The sequence below is a fragment of the Mobula hypostoma genome, chromosome 13, assembly GCF_963921235.1.
Source record: "Mobula hypostoma chromosome 13, sMobHyp1.1, whole genome shotgun sequence".
Lineage (NCBI taxonomy): Eukaryota > Metazoa > Chordata > Chondrichthyes > Myliobatiformes > Myliobatidae > Mobula > Mobula hypostoma.
This window is the reverse complement of record NC_086109.1, coordinates 4716717-4732286: the sequence shown is the minus strand read 5'-3', so window position 1 is coordinate 4732286 and position 15570 is coordinate 4716717. Positions and strand designations below refer to the sequence as shown.

General features: G+C 43.1%; 2 protein-coding genes across 7 annotated transcripts in view; one reads left to right on the top strand and one right to left on the bottom strand.

Annotated features, from left to right (window-relative positions):
• Window positions 1–15570, bottom strand: part of LOC134355375 (uncharacterized) — a 58934-nt gene that overhangs the window by 6615 nt on the left and 36749 nt on the right. The window lies entirely within an intron of this gene.
• The window catches only part of LOC134355374 (complement receptor type 1-like), a 103304-nt gene that overhangs the window by 71628 nt on the left and 16106 nt on the right, over window positions 1–15570 (top strand). For 2 of the 5 annotated variants that reach the window (XM_063065161.1, XM_063065160.1), the window contains exons 13-14: window positions 4624–4720; window positions 10273–10346. The exons of the other annotated variants lie outside the window; for them this stretch is intronic. In XM_063065161.1, the coding sequence (XP_062921231.1) occupies window positions 4624–4720; window positions 10273–10346 (171 nt within the window). The remainder of the gene's footprint in view (window positions 1–4623; window positions 4721–10272; window positions 10347–15570) is intronic. 5 annotated transcript variants of the gene reach the window in all.

Below are 15570 nucleotides of genomic sequence, written 5' to 3'. Positions count from 1 at the left end.
AAAAGAACCCGCATTTACCACCTCGTCTGGCAGCTCATTCCATACTCCCACCACTCTCTGTGTGAAGAAGCCCCCCCCAATGTTCCCTTTAAACTTTTCCCCCCTCACCCTTAACCCACGTCCTCTGGTTTTTTTCTCCCCTTGCCTCAGTGGAAAAAGCCTGCTTGCATTCACTCTATCTATACCCATCATAATTTTATATACTTCTATCAAATCTCCCCTCATTCTTCTACGCTCCAGGGAATAAAGTCCTAACCTATTCAATCTTCCTCTGTAACTGAGTTTCTCAAGTCCCGGCAACATCCTTGTAAACCTTCTCTGCACTCTTTCAACCTTATTTATATCCTTCCTGTAATTTGGTGACCAAAACTGAACACAATACTCCAGATTCGGCCTCACCAATGCCTTATACAACCTCATCATAACATTCCAGCTCTTATACTCAATACTTCGATTAATAAAGGCCAATGTACCAAAAGCTCTCTTTACGACCCTATCTACCTGTGACGCCACTTTTAGGGAATTTGGTATCTGTATTCCCAGATCCCTCTGTTCCACTGCACTCCTCAGTGCCTTACCATTAACCCTGTATGTTCTACGTTGGTTTGTCCTTCCAACGTGCAATACCTCACACTTGTCAGTATCTGCCATTTTTCAGCCCATTTTTCTAGCTGGTCCAAGTCCCTCTGCAGGCTCTGAAAATCTTCCTCACTGTCTACTACACCTCCAATCTTTGTATCATCAGCAAACTTGCTGATCCAATTTACCACATTATCATCCAGATCATTGATATAGATGACAAATAACAATGGACCCAGCACTGATCCCTGTGGCACACCACTAGTCACAGGCCTCCACTCAGAGAAGCAATTCTCTACCACCACTCTCTGGCTTCTTCCATTGAGCCAATGTCTAATCCAATTTACCACCTCTCCATGTATACCTAGCGACTGAATTTTCCTAACTAACCTCCTATGCGGGACCTTGTCAAAGGCCTTACTGAAGTCCATGTAGACAATATCCACTGCCTTCCCTTCATCCACTTTCCTGGTAACCTCCTCGAAAAACTCCAACAGATTGGTCAAACATGACCTACCATGCACAAAGCCATGTTGACTCTCCCTAATAAGCCCCTGTCTATCCAAATGCTTGTAGATTCTGTCTCTTAGTACTCCCTCCAATAACTTACCTACTACTGACGTTAAACTCACTGGCCTATAATTTCCCGGATTACTTTTCGATCCTTTTTTAAACAACGGAACAACATGAGCCACTCTCCAATCCTCCGGCACTTCACCCATAAACAGCGACATTTTAAATATTTCTGCCAGGGCCCCCGCAATTTCAACACTAGTCTCCTTCAAGGTCCGAGGGAACACTCTGTCAGGTCCCGGGGATTTATCCACTTTAATTTTCCTCAAGACAGCAAGCACCTCCTCCTTTTCAATCTGTACAGTTTCCATGGTCTCACGACTTGATTCCCTCAATTCCATAGATTTCATGCCAGCTTCCTTAGTAAATACAGATGCAAAAAACCTATTTAAGATCTCCCCCACTTCCTTTGGTTCCGCACAAAGCCGACCACTCTGATCTTCAAGAGGACCAATTTTATCCCTTACAATCCTTTTGCTCTTAATATACTTGTAAAAGCTCTTTGGATTATCTTTCACTTTGACTGCCAAGGCAACCTCATGTCTTCTTTTAGCCCTCCTGATTTCTTTCTTAAGTATTTTCTTGCACTTCTTATACTCCTCAAGCACCTGACAGGAGCATACAAACTCTGCACTCTCAAAATTTCCCCTTTGAAGGCTTCCCACCTACCAATCACATCTTTGCCGGAGAACAACCTGTCCCAATCCACGCTTTTTAGATCCTTTCTCATTTCTTCAAATTTGGCCTTCTTCCAGTTCAGAACCTCAACCCTAGGACCAGATCTATCCTTGTCCATGATCAAATTGAAACTAATGGTGTTATGATCACTGGAACCAAAGTGCTCCCCTACACAGACTTCTGTCACTTGCCCTAATTCGTTTCCTAACAGGAGATCCAATATTGCATCCCCTCTAGTTGGTCCCTCTATATATTGATTTAGAAAACTTTCCTGAACACATCTTACAAACTCTAAACCATCTAGACCCCTAACAGTATGGGAGTCCCAATCAATGTATGGAAAATTAAAATCCCCTACCACCACAACTTTATGTTTCCTGCAGTTGCCTGCTATCTCTCTGCAGATTTGCTCTTCCAAGTCTCGTTGACTATTGGGTGGTCTGTAATACAATCCCACTAATGTAGCCATACCTTTCCTGTTTCTCAGCTCCACCCATAAGGACTCAGTAGACAAGCCCTCTAATCTGTCCTGCCTGAGCACTGCTGTGATATTTTCCCTGACAAGCAATGCTACTCCCCCACCTTTCATTCCTCTGCCTCGATCACATCTGAAACATCGGAACCCTGGAATATTAAGCTGCCAGTCCTGCCCCTCCTGTAGCCAAGTTTCACTAATTGCTACAACGTCATAATTCCACGTGTCAATCCACGCCCTCAACTCATCTGCCTTCCCCGCAATACTCCTAGCATTGAAATATATACATCTCAGAAGATTTTTACCACCACTCACAACCTTTCTATCAGCGGATTTGCTTAAACTTTCAACATCATTTATTTTCACCCCAGCCACACTGTCAGCTCTGGCACTCTGGTTCCCATCCCCCTGCAAATCTAGTTTAAAGCCTCCCCAATAGCACTAACAAACCTCCCTGAAAGGATATTGGTCCCCCTGTGGTTCAAGTGTAACCCGTCTCTCTTATACAGGTCCCACCTGTTACGTACCCCGTAACTGGGTTGCCAAACCAGTGAAATGGACCACTTAGTTGGAGTCTGGATAGCTGGAACTAAGAAAGTTTTATTAAAGAAATAAGTAACACAGTACTCTAATAGTAAGGATATAAATGCAACAGGTTAGCAATGAATAAACACACATGTACAAAGAACTAGGATAATAGGATGAATCAAGCTCTATCACAGTCTAGGGGTAAAATGATCAGTCACAAGTGACAGAGTTCAGTTTAGTTCAGTTTGCAGTAATCGCCATCGTGCCGTTGGGGGGAGAGAGAGAGAGAGAGAGAACGAATGAATATGCAAATCGGATTCCAAACAGACCTTCGATATTCCTCGCAGTTAGCTTTCGGGCGAGCCCTTTGTAATGTCTTCTGAGGTCACCGACTGTGACCCCTCCGTTCCTGATACGATCGTTCTTCTGCGGTGAACCCGGCAACCAGGCAAGGGCGGACACACACACCAGGTTCCCGCCGACCCGTACCTTTCTACCCTGTGCGTCTCTGGCTGGTCCCGCGACCAGAGCTCCAAAACTCCCACCAACTTGTGGGGGCACACCGCTTCCAGGGTCTCATTACCTCATGGAGTCGTGTGTCTGTTGCCTTAGCGAACCTGTCCCTTTTTATCCCCCTGCTGGAGTATCGCCTGTCCATCAAACTTCAAACAGTTCAGGGTTCAAAGCCACCGGTCTCTGACAATACTCGGAACTGTGTCTCCTTTTTGTTAATCCCTCTCATCTCTCATTAACATTTCTGAATATTCCCCCATTGTCCTCTTATCGGCATCAATCTTCTGATAATTTGGTCTGTTGTCACATATGTTAACTGCTAAGGCTAATAAAATGGCTTCTCTGTAGTGTTATAATAAAATGGTTTCTCTGTAATGTTAACTGCTGAGATAATGGGTTCTCTGTAGCAGCATGTTTGGGTTATAGGTAGAGGTAACGGGACTTTGGAATTCAGTTGCTAACCAATGGGGGAGATGTTGTTCGTTCTTGTTTGTGTGAAAGCTGTTGGTTTTCGCGGGCTTTGGGGAGAAGGCGCGAGGGGAATGAAGTGAGGAGACACGATTTGAGTCGGTGGGCTGCCCGACCCTCCTGGCTCTGGCGGGAGCTCAGGGTCGATGACGATCGAAGGAGGAATCAGCAAAGGAAAACCGTGAGCTCCAACGATTGCGCACGAACTGATTAAATAAATTTTTGGTGGCTTTTATTTTATATTTTGTTCTCTACTGGTCTCATAGTCCAAGTAAGAGTTATAATATCTTACTTGTTTAACTGCATATTGTGTACTGTTTGTTATTTCAGGGTACTGATTTGGACACTTCACACAGCATCCACCCAAGCGGGAGTTCTAAAGTTTGGCCGGGGGGGTGCGGGGTGGGATACCACCCCCAAGATTGTGTCACTAGGCAAAGCAAGTGTTACAAGGGGAAATGTCTTCACTCAGAGGGTGGTGAGGGTGTGGAACGAGCTGCCAGCGAAAGTGTGGATATAGGCTTGATTTCAACATTTAAGGGAAATTTGGATAGGTACATGGATGGGAAGGGTATGGAGGGCTCTGATCCAGGTGCAGATTGATGGGACTAGGCAGATTAATAGTTCAGCATGGACTAGGTGAGCTGAAGGGCCTATTTCTGTGCTGTAGTGCTCTATGGCTAAGAAAATACAGCAGCGACCCATTGTTATTTCCAAAAAAAATTCACCATATTGTATGAAATAAGACTTGACGATCTGGGTTTTAGATTTAATTTTTAACAATACCCAGTTTCTCCCTCTCTGTCTAGCAAAGAGCTGTGGTAGTCCTGGCGACATTTTAAATGGATATTATGAGGCAGAAGCTGTTACTTTTGGAAGCAAAGTTAAATTCTTTTGTGATACAGGGTGAGTAATTATTGTATAAATGGCTAAAAGAATGATGGGTTTCATGTGATGGATTAATTCCTTTCAGTGTTAATAATTAAGATGCACAAACAATATTTTTATGCCTTGAAGCACCAGCCAAAGAAACTTTAGCATAATTCAGTACAAGCCCTGATTATTGTATTCTTTGTCCCTATTTACAGTAATATTAACAGCACCAGCGATGACCAATCAGGGTTCAATTCCTGCTGCTACTTATAAGAAGTTTGTACCTTCTCCCCGGGACTGTGGGCTTCCTCTGGGTGCTCTGGTTTCCATCCACATTCCAAAGATGTATGGTTAGGATCTGTGAGTTGTGAACACACTCTGTTGGTGGTGCAAGCATGGCGACATTGCAGGCTGCCAGGCATAATCCTTGATGATTTGATTTGACACAAAACAATGCATTTTACTGTTTGTTTCGATATACATGTGACAAATGAAGCTAAACTTTATCTCCATCAATACTTTTTTTAATTAATTCTATATTTCGTCTCATTCAAGAATTGTAAGAGAGATTAATTTTATTTTTCACACGAGTATTAAAACACATGGTAAATGCATAGTTTGCATCAAATCAATGAGGATTGTGCTGAGCAGCCCACAAATGTTGCCACAACAGAGCATGTCCAGAACTTGCTATCTAACCCATATGTCTTTGTGAGAGGAAACCCACTCGGTCATGGGAAGAACATGAAGACTCCTCACAGACAGCGGCGCGAATTGAACCCCAACTGGTGATTGCAGGCACAGTTAAGCGATTGCACCAACCATTAGTTAATCACCAAATTTTTGTCCTTCTACACTTTATTGATATTGTAAAATACCTCATTAATCACTTCTTTCTAAAATGCACATCTTCCACTATTGTCATGTTGTAATGTAAACAAAGTCACCGGAGAGACACTGAAGCTAGTGGATACAGAAGTGTTTTCTTCAACAAAATGAGACACTCTCGAAGAAAGAGGCCTATTCGACCCGATATTACGTGACATTTTATATGCTAAAGATCAAAGGATAATTCTATAGTTATAATGTATCTACAATGCTTCCTTGGAATGGCATATAATTTTCACACCACTTCCTTCGCACCCACATGTCAGACATGCAAAATGAATGTTAATCAGCATTGTCTGGTTTTCAATTAACTGATGTCCATAGCTCCAGGTAACCCTTGTTTAGGGCTGCATTTTAAATTTAATCCACAATCCATATTCAGGACTAATTGATTGCTGAAGACCCTCATTCCAGAATATGTCCTAACAGTCTATTTCCACATGAAGCTGCTATCAACTTCAGCTTTTTGCTACACTTTTGGATTGTTTCATTCAAAGACTGTTAATGTAGTAATGTAGATATCTGGAGTAACAAACAATACTGGAGGAACAGCAGGGCAGGCAGCATTTATGGGAGCAAAGAGATGGTTGATTTTGCAGTTGAAGCCTTCCTTTGGGATTCATGCAGGGTCTCAATCTGAATCGTTGGACCATCCCTTTGCCTGCACAAATGCTGCCTGATTGGCGAAGTCCTCCAGCAGTTTGTTTTCCTTTTGCACCATATTCTAGCATCTGTAGTCTCTATGTCTCCAACATACAGTACGTCTGTTCTGGCTTATAAGTAACAGAACACAGGAACAGGCCTTTCCTCCCAGATGTTGAATTGAATTAACTTTATTACTTACACCCTTCATGTATATCAGGAGTAAAAATTTTTACGTTACGTCTCTGTCTAAATGTGCAATTGATCGTAATTTGTAATAAATATTATGTAAAACAAGATGGTCAATATAACATAGAAATACAATTGCATCAGCTTGAATTAAGCAGTCTGTTGGCCTGGTGGAAGAAGCTGTCCTGAAGCCTGTTGGTCCTGGCTTTTAAACTGCGGTACCGTTTCCCGGATGGTAGCAACTGTAACAGTTTGTGGTTGGGGTGACTTGGGTCCCCAATGATCTTTCGGACCCTTTTACACACCTGTCTTTGTAAATGTCCTGGATAGTGAGAAGTTCACATCTACAGATGCGCTGGGCTGTCCGCACCACTCTCTGCAGAGTCCTGCAGTTGAGGGAGGTACAGTTCCCATTCCAGGCAGTGATGCAGCCAGTCAGGATGCTCTCAATTGCGCCCTAGTAGAAAGTTCTTAGAATTTGATGGCCCATACCAAACTTCTTCAACCATCTGAGGTGAAAGAGGCACTGTTGTGGCACTGCCGGTATGTACAGACCATGTGAGATCCTCGGTGATGTTTATGCCGAGGAACTTAAAGCTGTTCACCCCTCAACCTCAGATCCATTGATGTCATTAGGGGTTAGCCCATCTCCATTCCTCCTGTAGTCCATAACCAGCTCCTTTGTTTTTGCGACATTGAAGGAGAGGTTGTTTTTTTGACACCACTGTGTCAGGGTGATGACTACCCTGTAGGCTATCTCATTATTATTTGAGATTAGGCCAATCAGTGTAGTGTCGTCAGCAAATTTAATTAGCAGATTGGAGCTGTGGGTGGTGACACAGTCATAGGTATACAGAGAGTAAAGGAGAGGGCTTCATACACAGCCGTGAGGGGCACCTGTGTTGAGGGTCAGAGGGGCAGATGTGAGGGAGCCCACTCTTAACACCTGCCAGCGATCTGACAGGAAGTCCAGGATCCAGCTACACAAGGCAGGGTGAAGGCTGAGGTCTCTGAGCTTCCTGTCGAGCCTGGAGGGAACAATGGTGTTGAATACTGAACTGTAGTTCAAGAACAGCATTCTCACATTAGCATTCCTGTTTTCCAGATGTGTAAGGATAATGTGTAGAGCTGTAGGCATTGTATCTTCTGTCATTTGGTTGTATTGGTAGGCGAATTGTAGGGGGTCCAGTGTGGGTGGTAGCATGCTACAGATGTTGTCCTTGACCAGCCTCTCAAAGCATGTTGTGTTGAACCAAATAAATTAGCAATCAAATGGCTGACTAAACTATTCTCCTCACATTCATGTGCCTATTGAAACGTCCCTTAAAAGTCTCTAATGTATCTGCCATTACCGCCACCCCAGCAGCGCATTCCAGGCACCCATCACTCTCTGTGTTTTGAAAAAAAAATAGTCCTTCACATCTCCTTTGAAATTACCCCTTCTCACCTTAAAAACATGTCTCCAGTATTAAGCATTTTAGCACTTCTGCTGAATGACACCATTGTTGTGGGCTGTATCAACGGTGGTGATGAATCAGCATGTGGGAGGGAGATTAAAATTTTGGCGGAGTGGTGCAATAACAACAACCTCTCACTCAATGTCAGTAAGTCCAGGGAACTGATTGTGGACTTCAGGAGAGGGAAACCAGAGGTCCATAAGCCAGTAATCATCAGAGGTGGAGAGGGTCAGTAACTTTAAATTCCTGGGTGTCAGTATATCAGAGGACCTGGGCAAACGAGTCTATGCGGGCCAGGTGTTCCTCATAGTCCCGATCCACTCTCCACAAGTTCCACATAGGGTTGCTCATAGTTGTATCTGCGATGGTTAATCTCTGGAGTTGTCAATACTTTCTATTCAAAGCCTCTGCTTTTATTGTCATTCATTACCAGTTCAAATGTCATTTTTTTAATGTCATTGGCTATGGGTTATCTGACAGACCTATAACGCCTTCTTATTGCCCTTCTGCAAGTGACAACTGGTAATTATATGGCTGTTTGTTCTAAATCAGTTACCAAAGCAGTAATCAGGTCAAATCATTCAGGGCAGACACAGATGCCACCATTCACAAACCTGCATATATCTAACCACGAATACCTCACAAATAATTTCTTATTTAGAAATTATCTCTAGTCTAGCAGATTACCTGGAACATCATTGTGTCAACTTTAAAATAGTTACTCAGCCAAGCACAAGCAGTTCACAGAATGGAGAATACAGAGCAGCTTCACAAAATGGCAGCCCCCATTCCTTTGACCTCATGGCAGAACAAAGACAATTGATTCACCATCCTTGATGCATTGGAATTCACTGATTTGTAGACTAGTTCTTTCTGGCTAACATTATAGTGAGGCAACCAGAACTGTTTGCGGAACTCCAGATGTGACCTATCTAGAGCTTTATCAAGCTGCAACATAACTTCCTGATTTTTAAACTCAGTGTCCCACCACTGCCTGTAAGGAGTTTATATGTTCTCCCTGTGACTGCGTGGATCTCCTCCAGGTGCTCCGGTTTCCTCTCACATCACAAAGACGTACCAGTTGGTAGGTTAATTGGTCATTGTAAATTGTCCAGTGATTAGACTAGGATTAAATCGGGATTGCTGGGCGGAGTGGCCCAGAGGGTCAAAAGGGCTTATTCTGCCCCATGTCAAGGGTGAGAGAGAGATAGATAAACAAACTCAACAGGTTAGGCAGCATCGATGGAAATTAATAAACAGTCGATGTTTTGGATGGAAACCCTTCTTGATTTCTGATGAAAGAAAAAACAACCCTAGTTTGTCTAACCTCCCATTGTAGCACATGCCCTCTAATCCAGGTAAACCTTTTCTGCACCCTCTCCAAAGCCTATAAATCCTTCCTGTGGTGGGGCAACCAGAACTGTACGCAATCATGGTAACAAGTCAGAGGGAGATATTATGTGCATTCTGTCTCATGTCAGCAGACACCTATGTCATATGACCAACTAAGTAGGGGCCAGACCGATAGAATAATAGGGACACAAAGAACTGCCAAAGCTGGAAACTGAAGCAAAAAAATCTTGAAGAATCATGGGATTGAGCAACTGTTAACCCTTTCATTAATTAAAGATATAGGAACAGAATTAAGTCATTTGGCCCATTGAGTCTGCCGCACCATTTCACCATGGCTGATCCATTTCCCTCTCAGCCTCAATCTCCTACCTACTTCCCATATCCCTTCATGCCTTGACCAATCAAGAATCTATCAATCTCTGCCATAAATATACCCAATAAGTTGGCCTCCACAGCTGTCGGCAACTAATTCCACAGATTCTCTGGCAAAAGAAATTTCTCCTGATCTCCATTCTAAATGGATGTCCCTCTACTCTGAGGCTGTGTCCCCTGATCCTAGACTCCCCCACTATAGGAAAAACCCTCACCACATCCACTATCAAGGCTTTTCAACATTCAATAGGTTTCAATGAGATCCCCTCCCCCATTCTTCTGAATTCTCGCAAGAACAGGCCCAGAGCCATCAATCAGTCTACAAATGCCTTTTATTCCTGGAATCAGTTTTGTGAACCTCCTCTGAAACCTCTCCAATGTCAGCACATCTTTTCTTAGATAAGGGGCCCAAAACTGCTCACAATACTCCAAGCAAGGCCTCACCAGTGCCTTATGAAGCCTCAACATTACATCTTTGCCTTTATATTCTAGTCCTTGCAAAATGACTCCTAACATTGCATTTGCCTTCTTCACCTTTAAGTGTGAAATTAAACCAAATCTTGCAAGTCGGTATAGAAATTGTTCAAATCAACTATAGTTATTACAGGTGCGGACTAAAGTTATCCAGCTTCTTCTGTGTGAATTGATTGTTTAAACAGTGGATTATTATTTCCCTTTATATAGGTACATGATTGTTGGTAGATCATACCGGTTGTGTTTAGCCAGTGGATGGGATGGCCAGGTTCCAACATGTGAAAGTAAGTACTAGTTCCCTTTTGACTAGAGGGCTGAGTATTTTGTTCTGGATGATTGACTTGGCTTATGGAAAGATTACATTTTAGTTGTATGCTATTGTTTCTGGTCATAAGACCATAGAAGTGTACAGTTCTGGTCACCGAATTATAGGAAAGATGTCAATAAAATTGAGAGAGTACAGAGGAGGTTTACTAAAATGTTGCTTGGGTTTCATCTCCTAAGTTACAGAGAAAGGTTGAACAAGTTAGGTCTTTATTCTTTAGAGCGTAGAAGGTTGAGGGGGGGACTTGATAGAGGTGTTTAAAATTATGAGGGGGATAGATAGAGTTGACGTGGATAGACTTTTTCCATTGAGAGTGGGGAAGATTCAAACAACAGTTGAAAATTAGAGGACAAAAGTTTAGGGGTAAGATGAGGGGGAACTTCTTTACTCAGAGAGTGGTAGCTGTGTGGAATGAGCTTCCAGCAGAAGTGGTTGAGGCAGGTTCTATGTTGTCGTTTAAAGTTAAATTGGATAGATATATGGACAGGAAAGGAATGGAGGGTTATGGGCTGAGTGCAGGTCGCTGGGACTAGGTGAGAGTAAGAGTTCAGCATGGACTAGAACGGCTGGGATGGCCTGTTTCCATGCTGTAATTGTTATATGGTTATACGTATGAAAAGAATTTAGCCACGCTGCCCCTTGGGTCCTCTCTGTCATTCCATAATGGCTGATTTATTACTCCTCCCACCCCGATTCTCCTGCCTTCTCCCTGTAACCTTTAACACCCTTACTAATCAAAAACCTATGAACCTCCAGTTTCAACATACCCAATGACTTGGCAAGCACAGCCATCTGTGGCAACAGATTCCACAGATCTACCACCATCTGGCTAAAGAAATTCCTCTTCATTTCTGTTCTACAGGGATATCCTGACATTCTGAAGCTATGCCCTTGGTCTTGGACTCCCACACTATAGGACACACTCTTTTTGGGCCTTTCAATATTTGATAAGTTTCCTGATATTCCCTTTATTTTAAGCTCCAACATGTACATACCAGAGCTATCAAATGTTCCTCATGCATTAACCGTTTAATTGCCAAGATCGTTCTCGTGAACCTCCTCTGAACCATCTCCAATGCTAGCACATCCTTTTGTAGATAAGTTGCTCACTTTGCTCCAAGCAGAACAACCCCAATTTCTCCAGTCTAAATATGTAGCTGAAACCCCTCTGTACTGAAAGCAATCTAATTAAATCTCTTCTGCTGGCTCTTTAGCAGATTCAAATCCTTCAGAAACAGATCCAATTTGTTGGGGTCTCACTGGTATTTTGGCAACATCACTTGCATGTATTTAGATAATATTTTTGAATGAATTAACCCAGTGTAACACATTTTTTGGGAGTAGTGTCAAATAAAATTTGACATCAATTTAGGTAAAGTTTAGAAAAATGGGCAAGGATAAAGTACGCTTTAAAAGCACCTTGAAGAAGAGAGAGGCTGAGAAAGTGAAGGGTATCCTTGAGCCGGAACATTGGGCATCTACAAAATGCTGGAGGAAGTCAGCAGGCCAGGTGGCATTTCTGGAAAAGAGTAAACAGTTAATGTTTTGGGACTAGGTACTACTACAGCAAAGTTTTTTTGAGGTATCCCTACCCTGAAGAAGTTTAAATTTTCCCTTCGACACGAGTTCAGTGAAGCTGTTCCTCACTGCTCCCCCTCTGTGATCTCTGCTGCCCTCTGACTTTATTGAATTTGAAATGTTAACTGTTTACTCTTCTCTGTAGATGTTGCCTGGCCTGCTGAGTCCCTCCAGCATTTTGTGTGTGTTGCTCTGAATTTCCAGCATCTGCAATTTTTTTTTTGTTTGTGAATGGGCATCCACACTCAACGGCCAGTTTATTAGGTACAGAATAGAACCTGTGTGCTCTTCCCCTGTAGGCCACCCACTTTGAGGTTCAACATGTTATGCATTCAGAGATGCTCCTTTTCACACCATTGTTGTAATGTGTGGTTATTTGAGTTACTGTCGCCTCCCTATCATCTTGAATCAGTCTGGCCATTCTCCTCTGACCTCTCTCATTAGCAAGATGTTTCCATCCGCTGGATGTTTTTTTTCTCTTTTTCACATCATTCTTTGTAAACTCCAGAGAACGTCAGATCTGGTCAAGTGTCAGATCTCACAGTGGGAGAGCATTTTGGAGATAGAGATCATAATTCTATCTCCTTTACAATAGCATTGGAGAGAGATAGGAACAGACAAGTTAGAAAAGCGTTTAATTGGAGTAAGGGGAATTATGAGACTATCAGGCAGGAAATTGGATGCTTAAGTTGGGAACAGATGTTCGCAGGGAAAAGTACAGAAGAAATGTGGCAAATGTTCAGGGGATATTTGTGTGGAGTTCTGCATAGGTACATTCCAATGAGACAGGGAAGTTATGGTAGGGTACAGGAACCGTGGTGTACAAAGGTTGTAATAAATCTAGTCAAGAAGAAAAGAAAAGCTTAAAAAACGTTCAGAGAGCTAGGTAATGTTAGGGATCTAGAAGATTACAAGGCTAACAGGAAGGAGCTTAAAAAGGAAATTAGGAGAGCCAGAAGGGGCCATAAGAAGGCCTTGGTGGGCAGGATTAAGGAAAACCCCAAGGCATTCTACAAATATGTGAAGAGCAAGAGGATAAGACGTGAAAGAATAGGACCTATCAAGTGTGACAGTGGGAAAGTGTGTATGGAACCAGAGGAAATAGCAGAGGTACTTAATGAATACTTTACTTCAGTATTCACTATGGAAAAGGATCTTGGTGATTGTAGTGCAGACTTGCAGCAGACTGAAAAGCTTGAACGTGTAGATATTAGGAAAGAGGATGTGCTGGAGCTTTTGGAAAGCATCGTTGGATAAGTCACCAGGACCGGATGAGATGTACCCTAGGCTACTGTGGGAGGCGAGGGAGGAGATTGCTGAGCCTCTGGCGATGATCTTTGAATATCATTGGGGCCGGGAGAGGTTCCGGAGGATTGGAGGGTTGCAGATGTTGTTCCTTTATTCAAGAAAGGGAGTAGAGATAGCCCAGGAAATTATAGACCAGTGAGTCTTACTTCAGTGATTGGTAAGTTGATGGAGAAGATCCTGAGAGGCAGGATTTATGAACATTTGGAGAGGTATAATATGATTAGGAATAGTCACACACATCAAAGTTGCTGGTGAACGCAGCAGGCCAAGCAGCATCTGTAGGAAGAGGTGCAGTCGACGTTTCAGGCCGAGACCCTTCGTCAGGACTATGTTAGGGCAGGTCATGCCTTACAAGCCTGATTGAATTTTTTGAGGATGTGACTAAACACATGAAGGAAGAGTAGTAGATGTAGTATATATGGATTTCAACAAAGCATTTGCTAAGGTACCACATGCGAGGCTTATTGAGAAAGTAAGGAGGCATGGAATCCAAGGGGACATTTCTTTGTGGATCCAGAACTGGCTTGCCCACAGAAGGCAAAGAGTGGTTGTAGATGGGTCATATTCTGCATGGAGGTCAATGACCAGTGGCGTGCCTCAGGGATCTGTTCTGGAACCCTTACTCTCCGTGATTTTTATAAATGACCTGGATGAGGAAGTGGAGGGATAGGTTAGTAAGTTTGCTGATGGCACAAAGGTTGGAGGTGTTGTGGATAGTGTGGAGGGCTGTCAGAGGTTACAGCGGGATATTGATAGGGTGCAAAACTGGGCTGAGAAGTGGCAGATGGAGTTCAACCCAGATAAGTGTGAAGTGGTTCATTTTGGTAGGTCAAATATGATGGTAGAATAGAGTATTAATGGTAAGAGTCTTGGCAGTGTGGAGGATCAGAGGGATCTTAGGGTCCGAATCCATATGACGCTCAAAGCAGCTGTGCAGTTTGACGCTGTGGTTAAGAAGGCATATGGTGTATTGGCCTTCATTAATCGTGGAATTTAATTTTGGAGCCAAGAGGTAATGTTGCAGCTATATAGGACCCTGGTCAGACCCCACTTGGAGTACTGTGCTCAGTTCTGGTCGCCTCAATAGAGGAAGGATGTGGAAGCCATAGAAAGGGTGCAGAGGAGACTTACAAGGATGTTGCCTGGATTGTGGAGCATGCCTTATGAAAACAGGTTGAGTGAACTCAGCCTTTTCTCCTTGGAGCAACGGAGGATGAGAGGTGACCTGATAGAGGTGTATAAGATGATGAGAGGTATTGATCATGTGGATAGTCAGAGGCTTTTTCCCTGGGCTGAAATGGTTGCCACAAGAGGACACAGGTTTAAGGTGCTGGGGAGTAGGTACAGAAGTGATGTCAGGGGTAAATTTTTTACGCAGGGAGTGGTGAGTGAGTGGAATGGGCTGCCGGCAATGGTGGTGGAGGCAGATACGATAGGGTCTTTTAAGAGACTTTTGGATAGGTACATGGAGCTTAGAAAAATAGAGGGCTATGGGGAAGTCTAGTAATTTCTAAGGTGGCGACATGTTCGGCACAACTTTGTGGGCCGAAGGGCCTGTATTGTGCTGTAGATTTTCTATGTTTCTATGTTGTGTGTGAAGATCCCAGGGATATCAGCAGTTTCTGACATACCACCCCATCTGACACCAACAATCTTTCCATGGTCAGTCACTTAGATCACATTTCTTCACCATTCTGATGTTTGGTTTGAACAACAGCTGAACCTTTTAACCATGGCTGCATGTTTTTATGCATTGAGTTACTGTCACATCATTGGCTGATTGGATATTTATTTTAATGAGCAGGTGTACCTAATAAAGTGGCCAGTGAGTATATAATCATAGCCAGAAATAGTGGCGTGATTAAATTAGGTGGACTGATGGGTTGATGCAACTGCAAACCACTTCTGTAAAAACATTTGGCAGGATCAATCACGGTCATGGATAGACCATGATTGCCCACATCATATGACATGGCACAGGATCGCCCACGTCATACGACATGGCACAGGATCGCTCACGTCATATGACATGGCACATGATGATGATGGAACACAAATACATTAGGGATTCGAGCTTAGAGAAGATCAGAGCTGATGAGGGGTAAGGCTGCCACTGAAAACTAACCGTGAAATTCAAAATTATGTTATTAGCAGAGATTCATTTTAGGCCGGCATGCATAGTCACGCTAGGTGAAAAGAACCATGTCATTCAGATGGGGAGCAGAGTTTTGCCTGAAAGAATACAAAATGTAGAATGAGAGAACCTGTACAAGAAAATAACAGAATTGGCATACGGA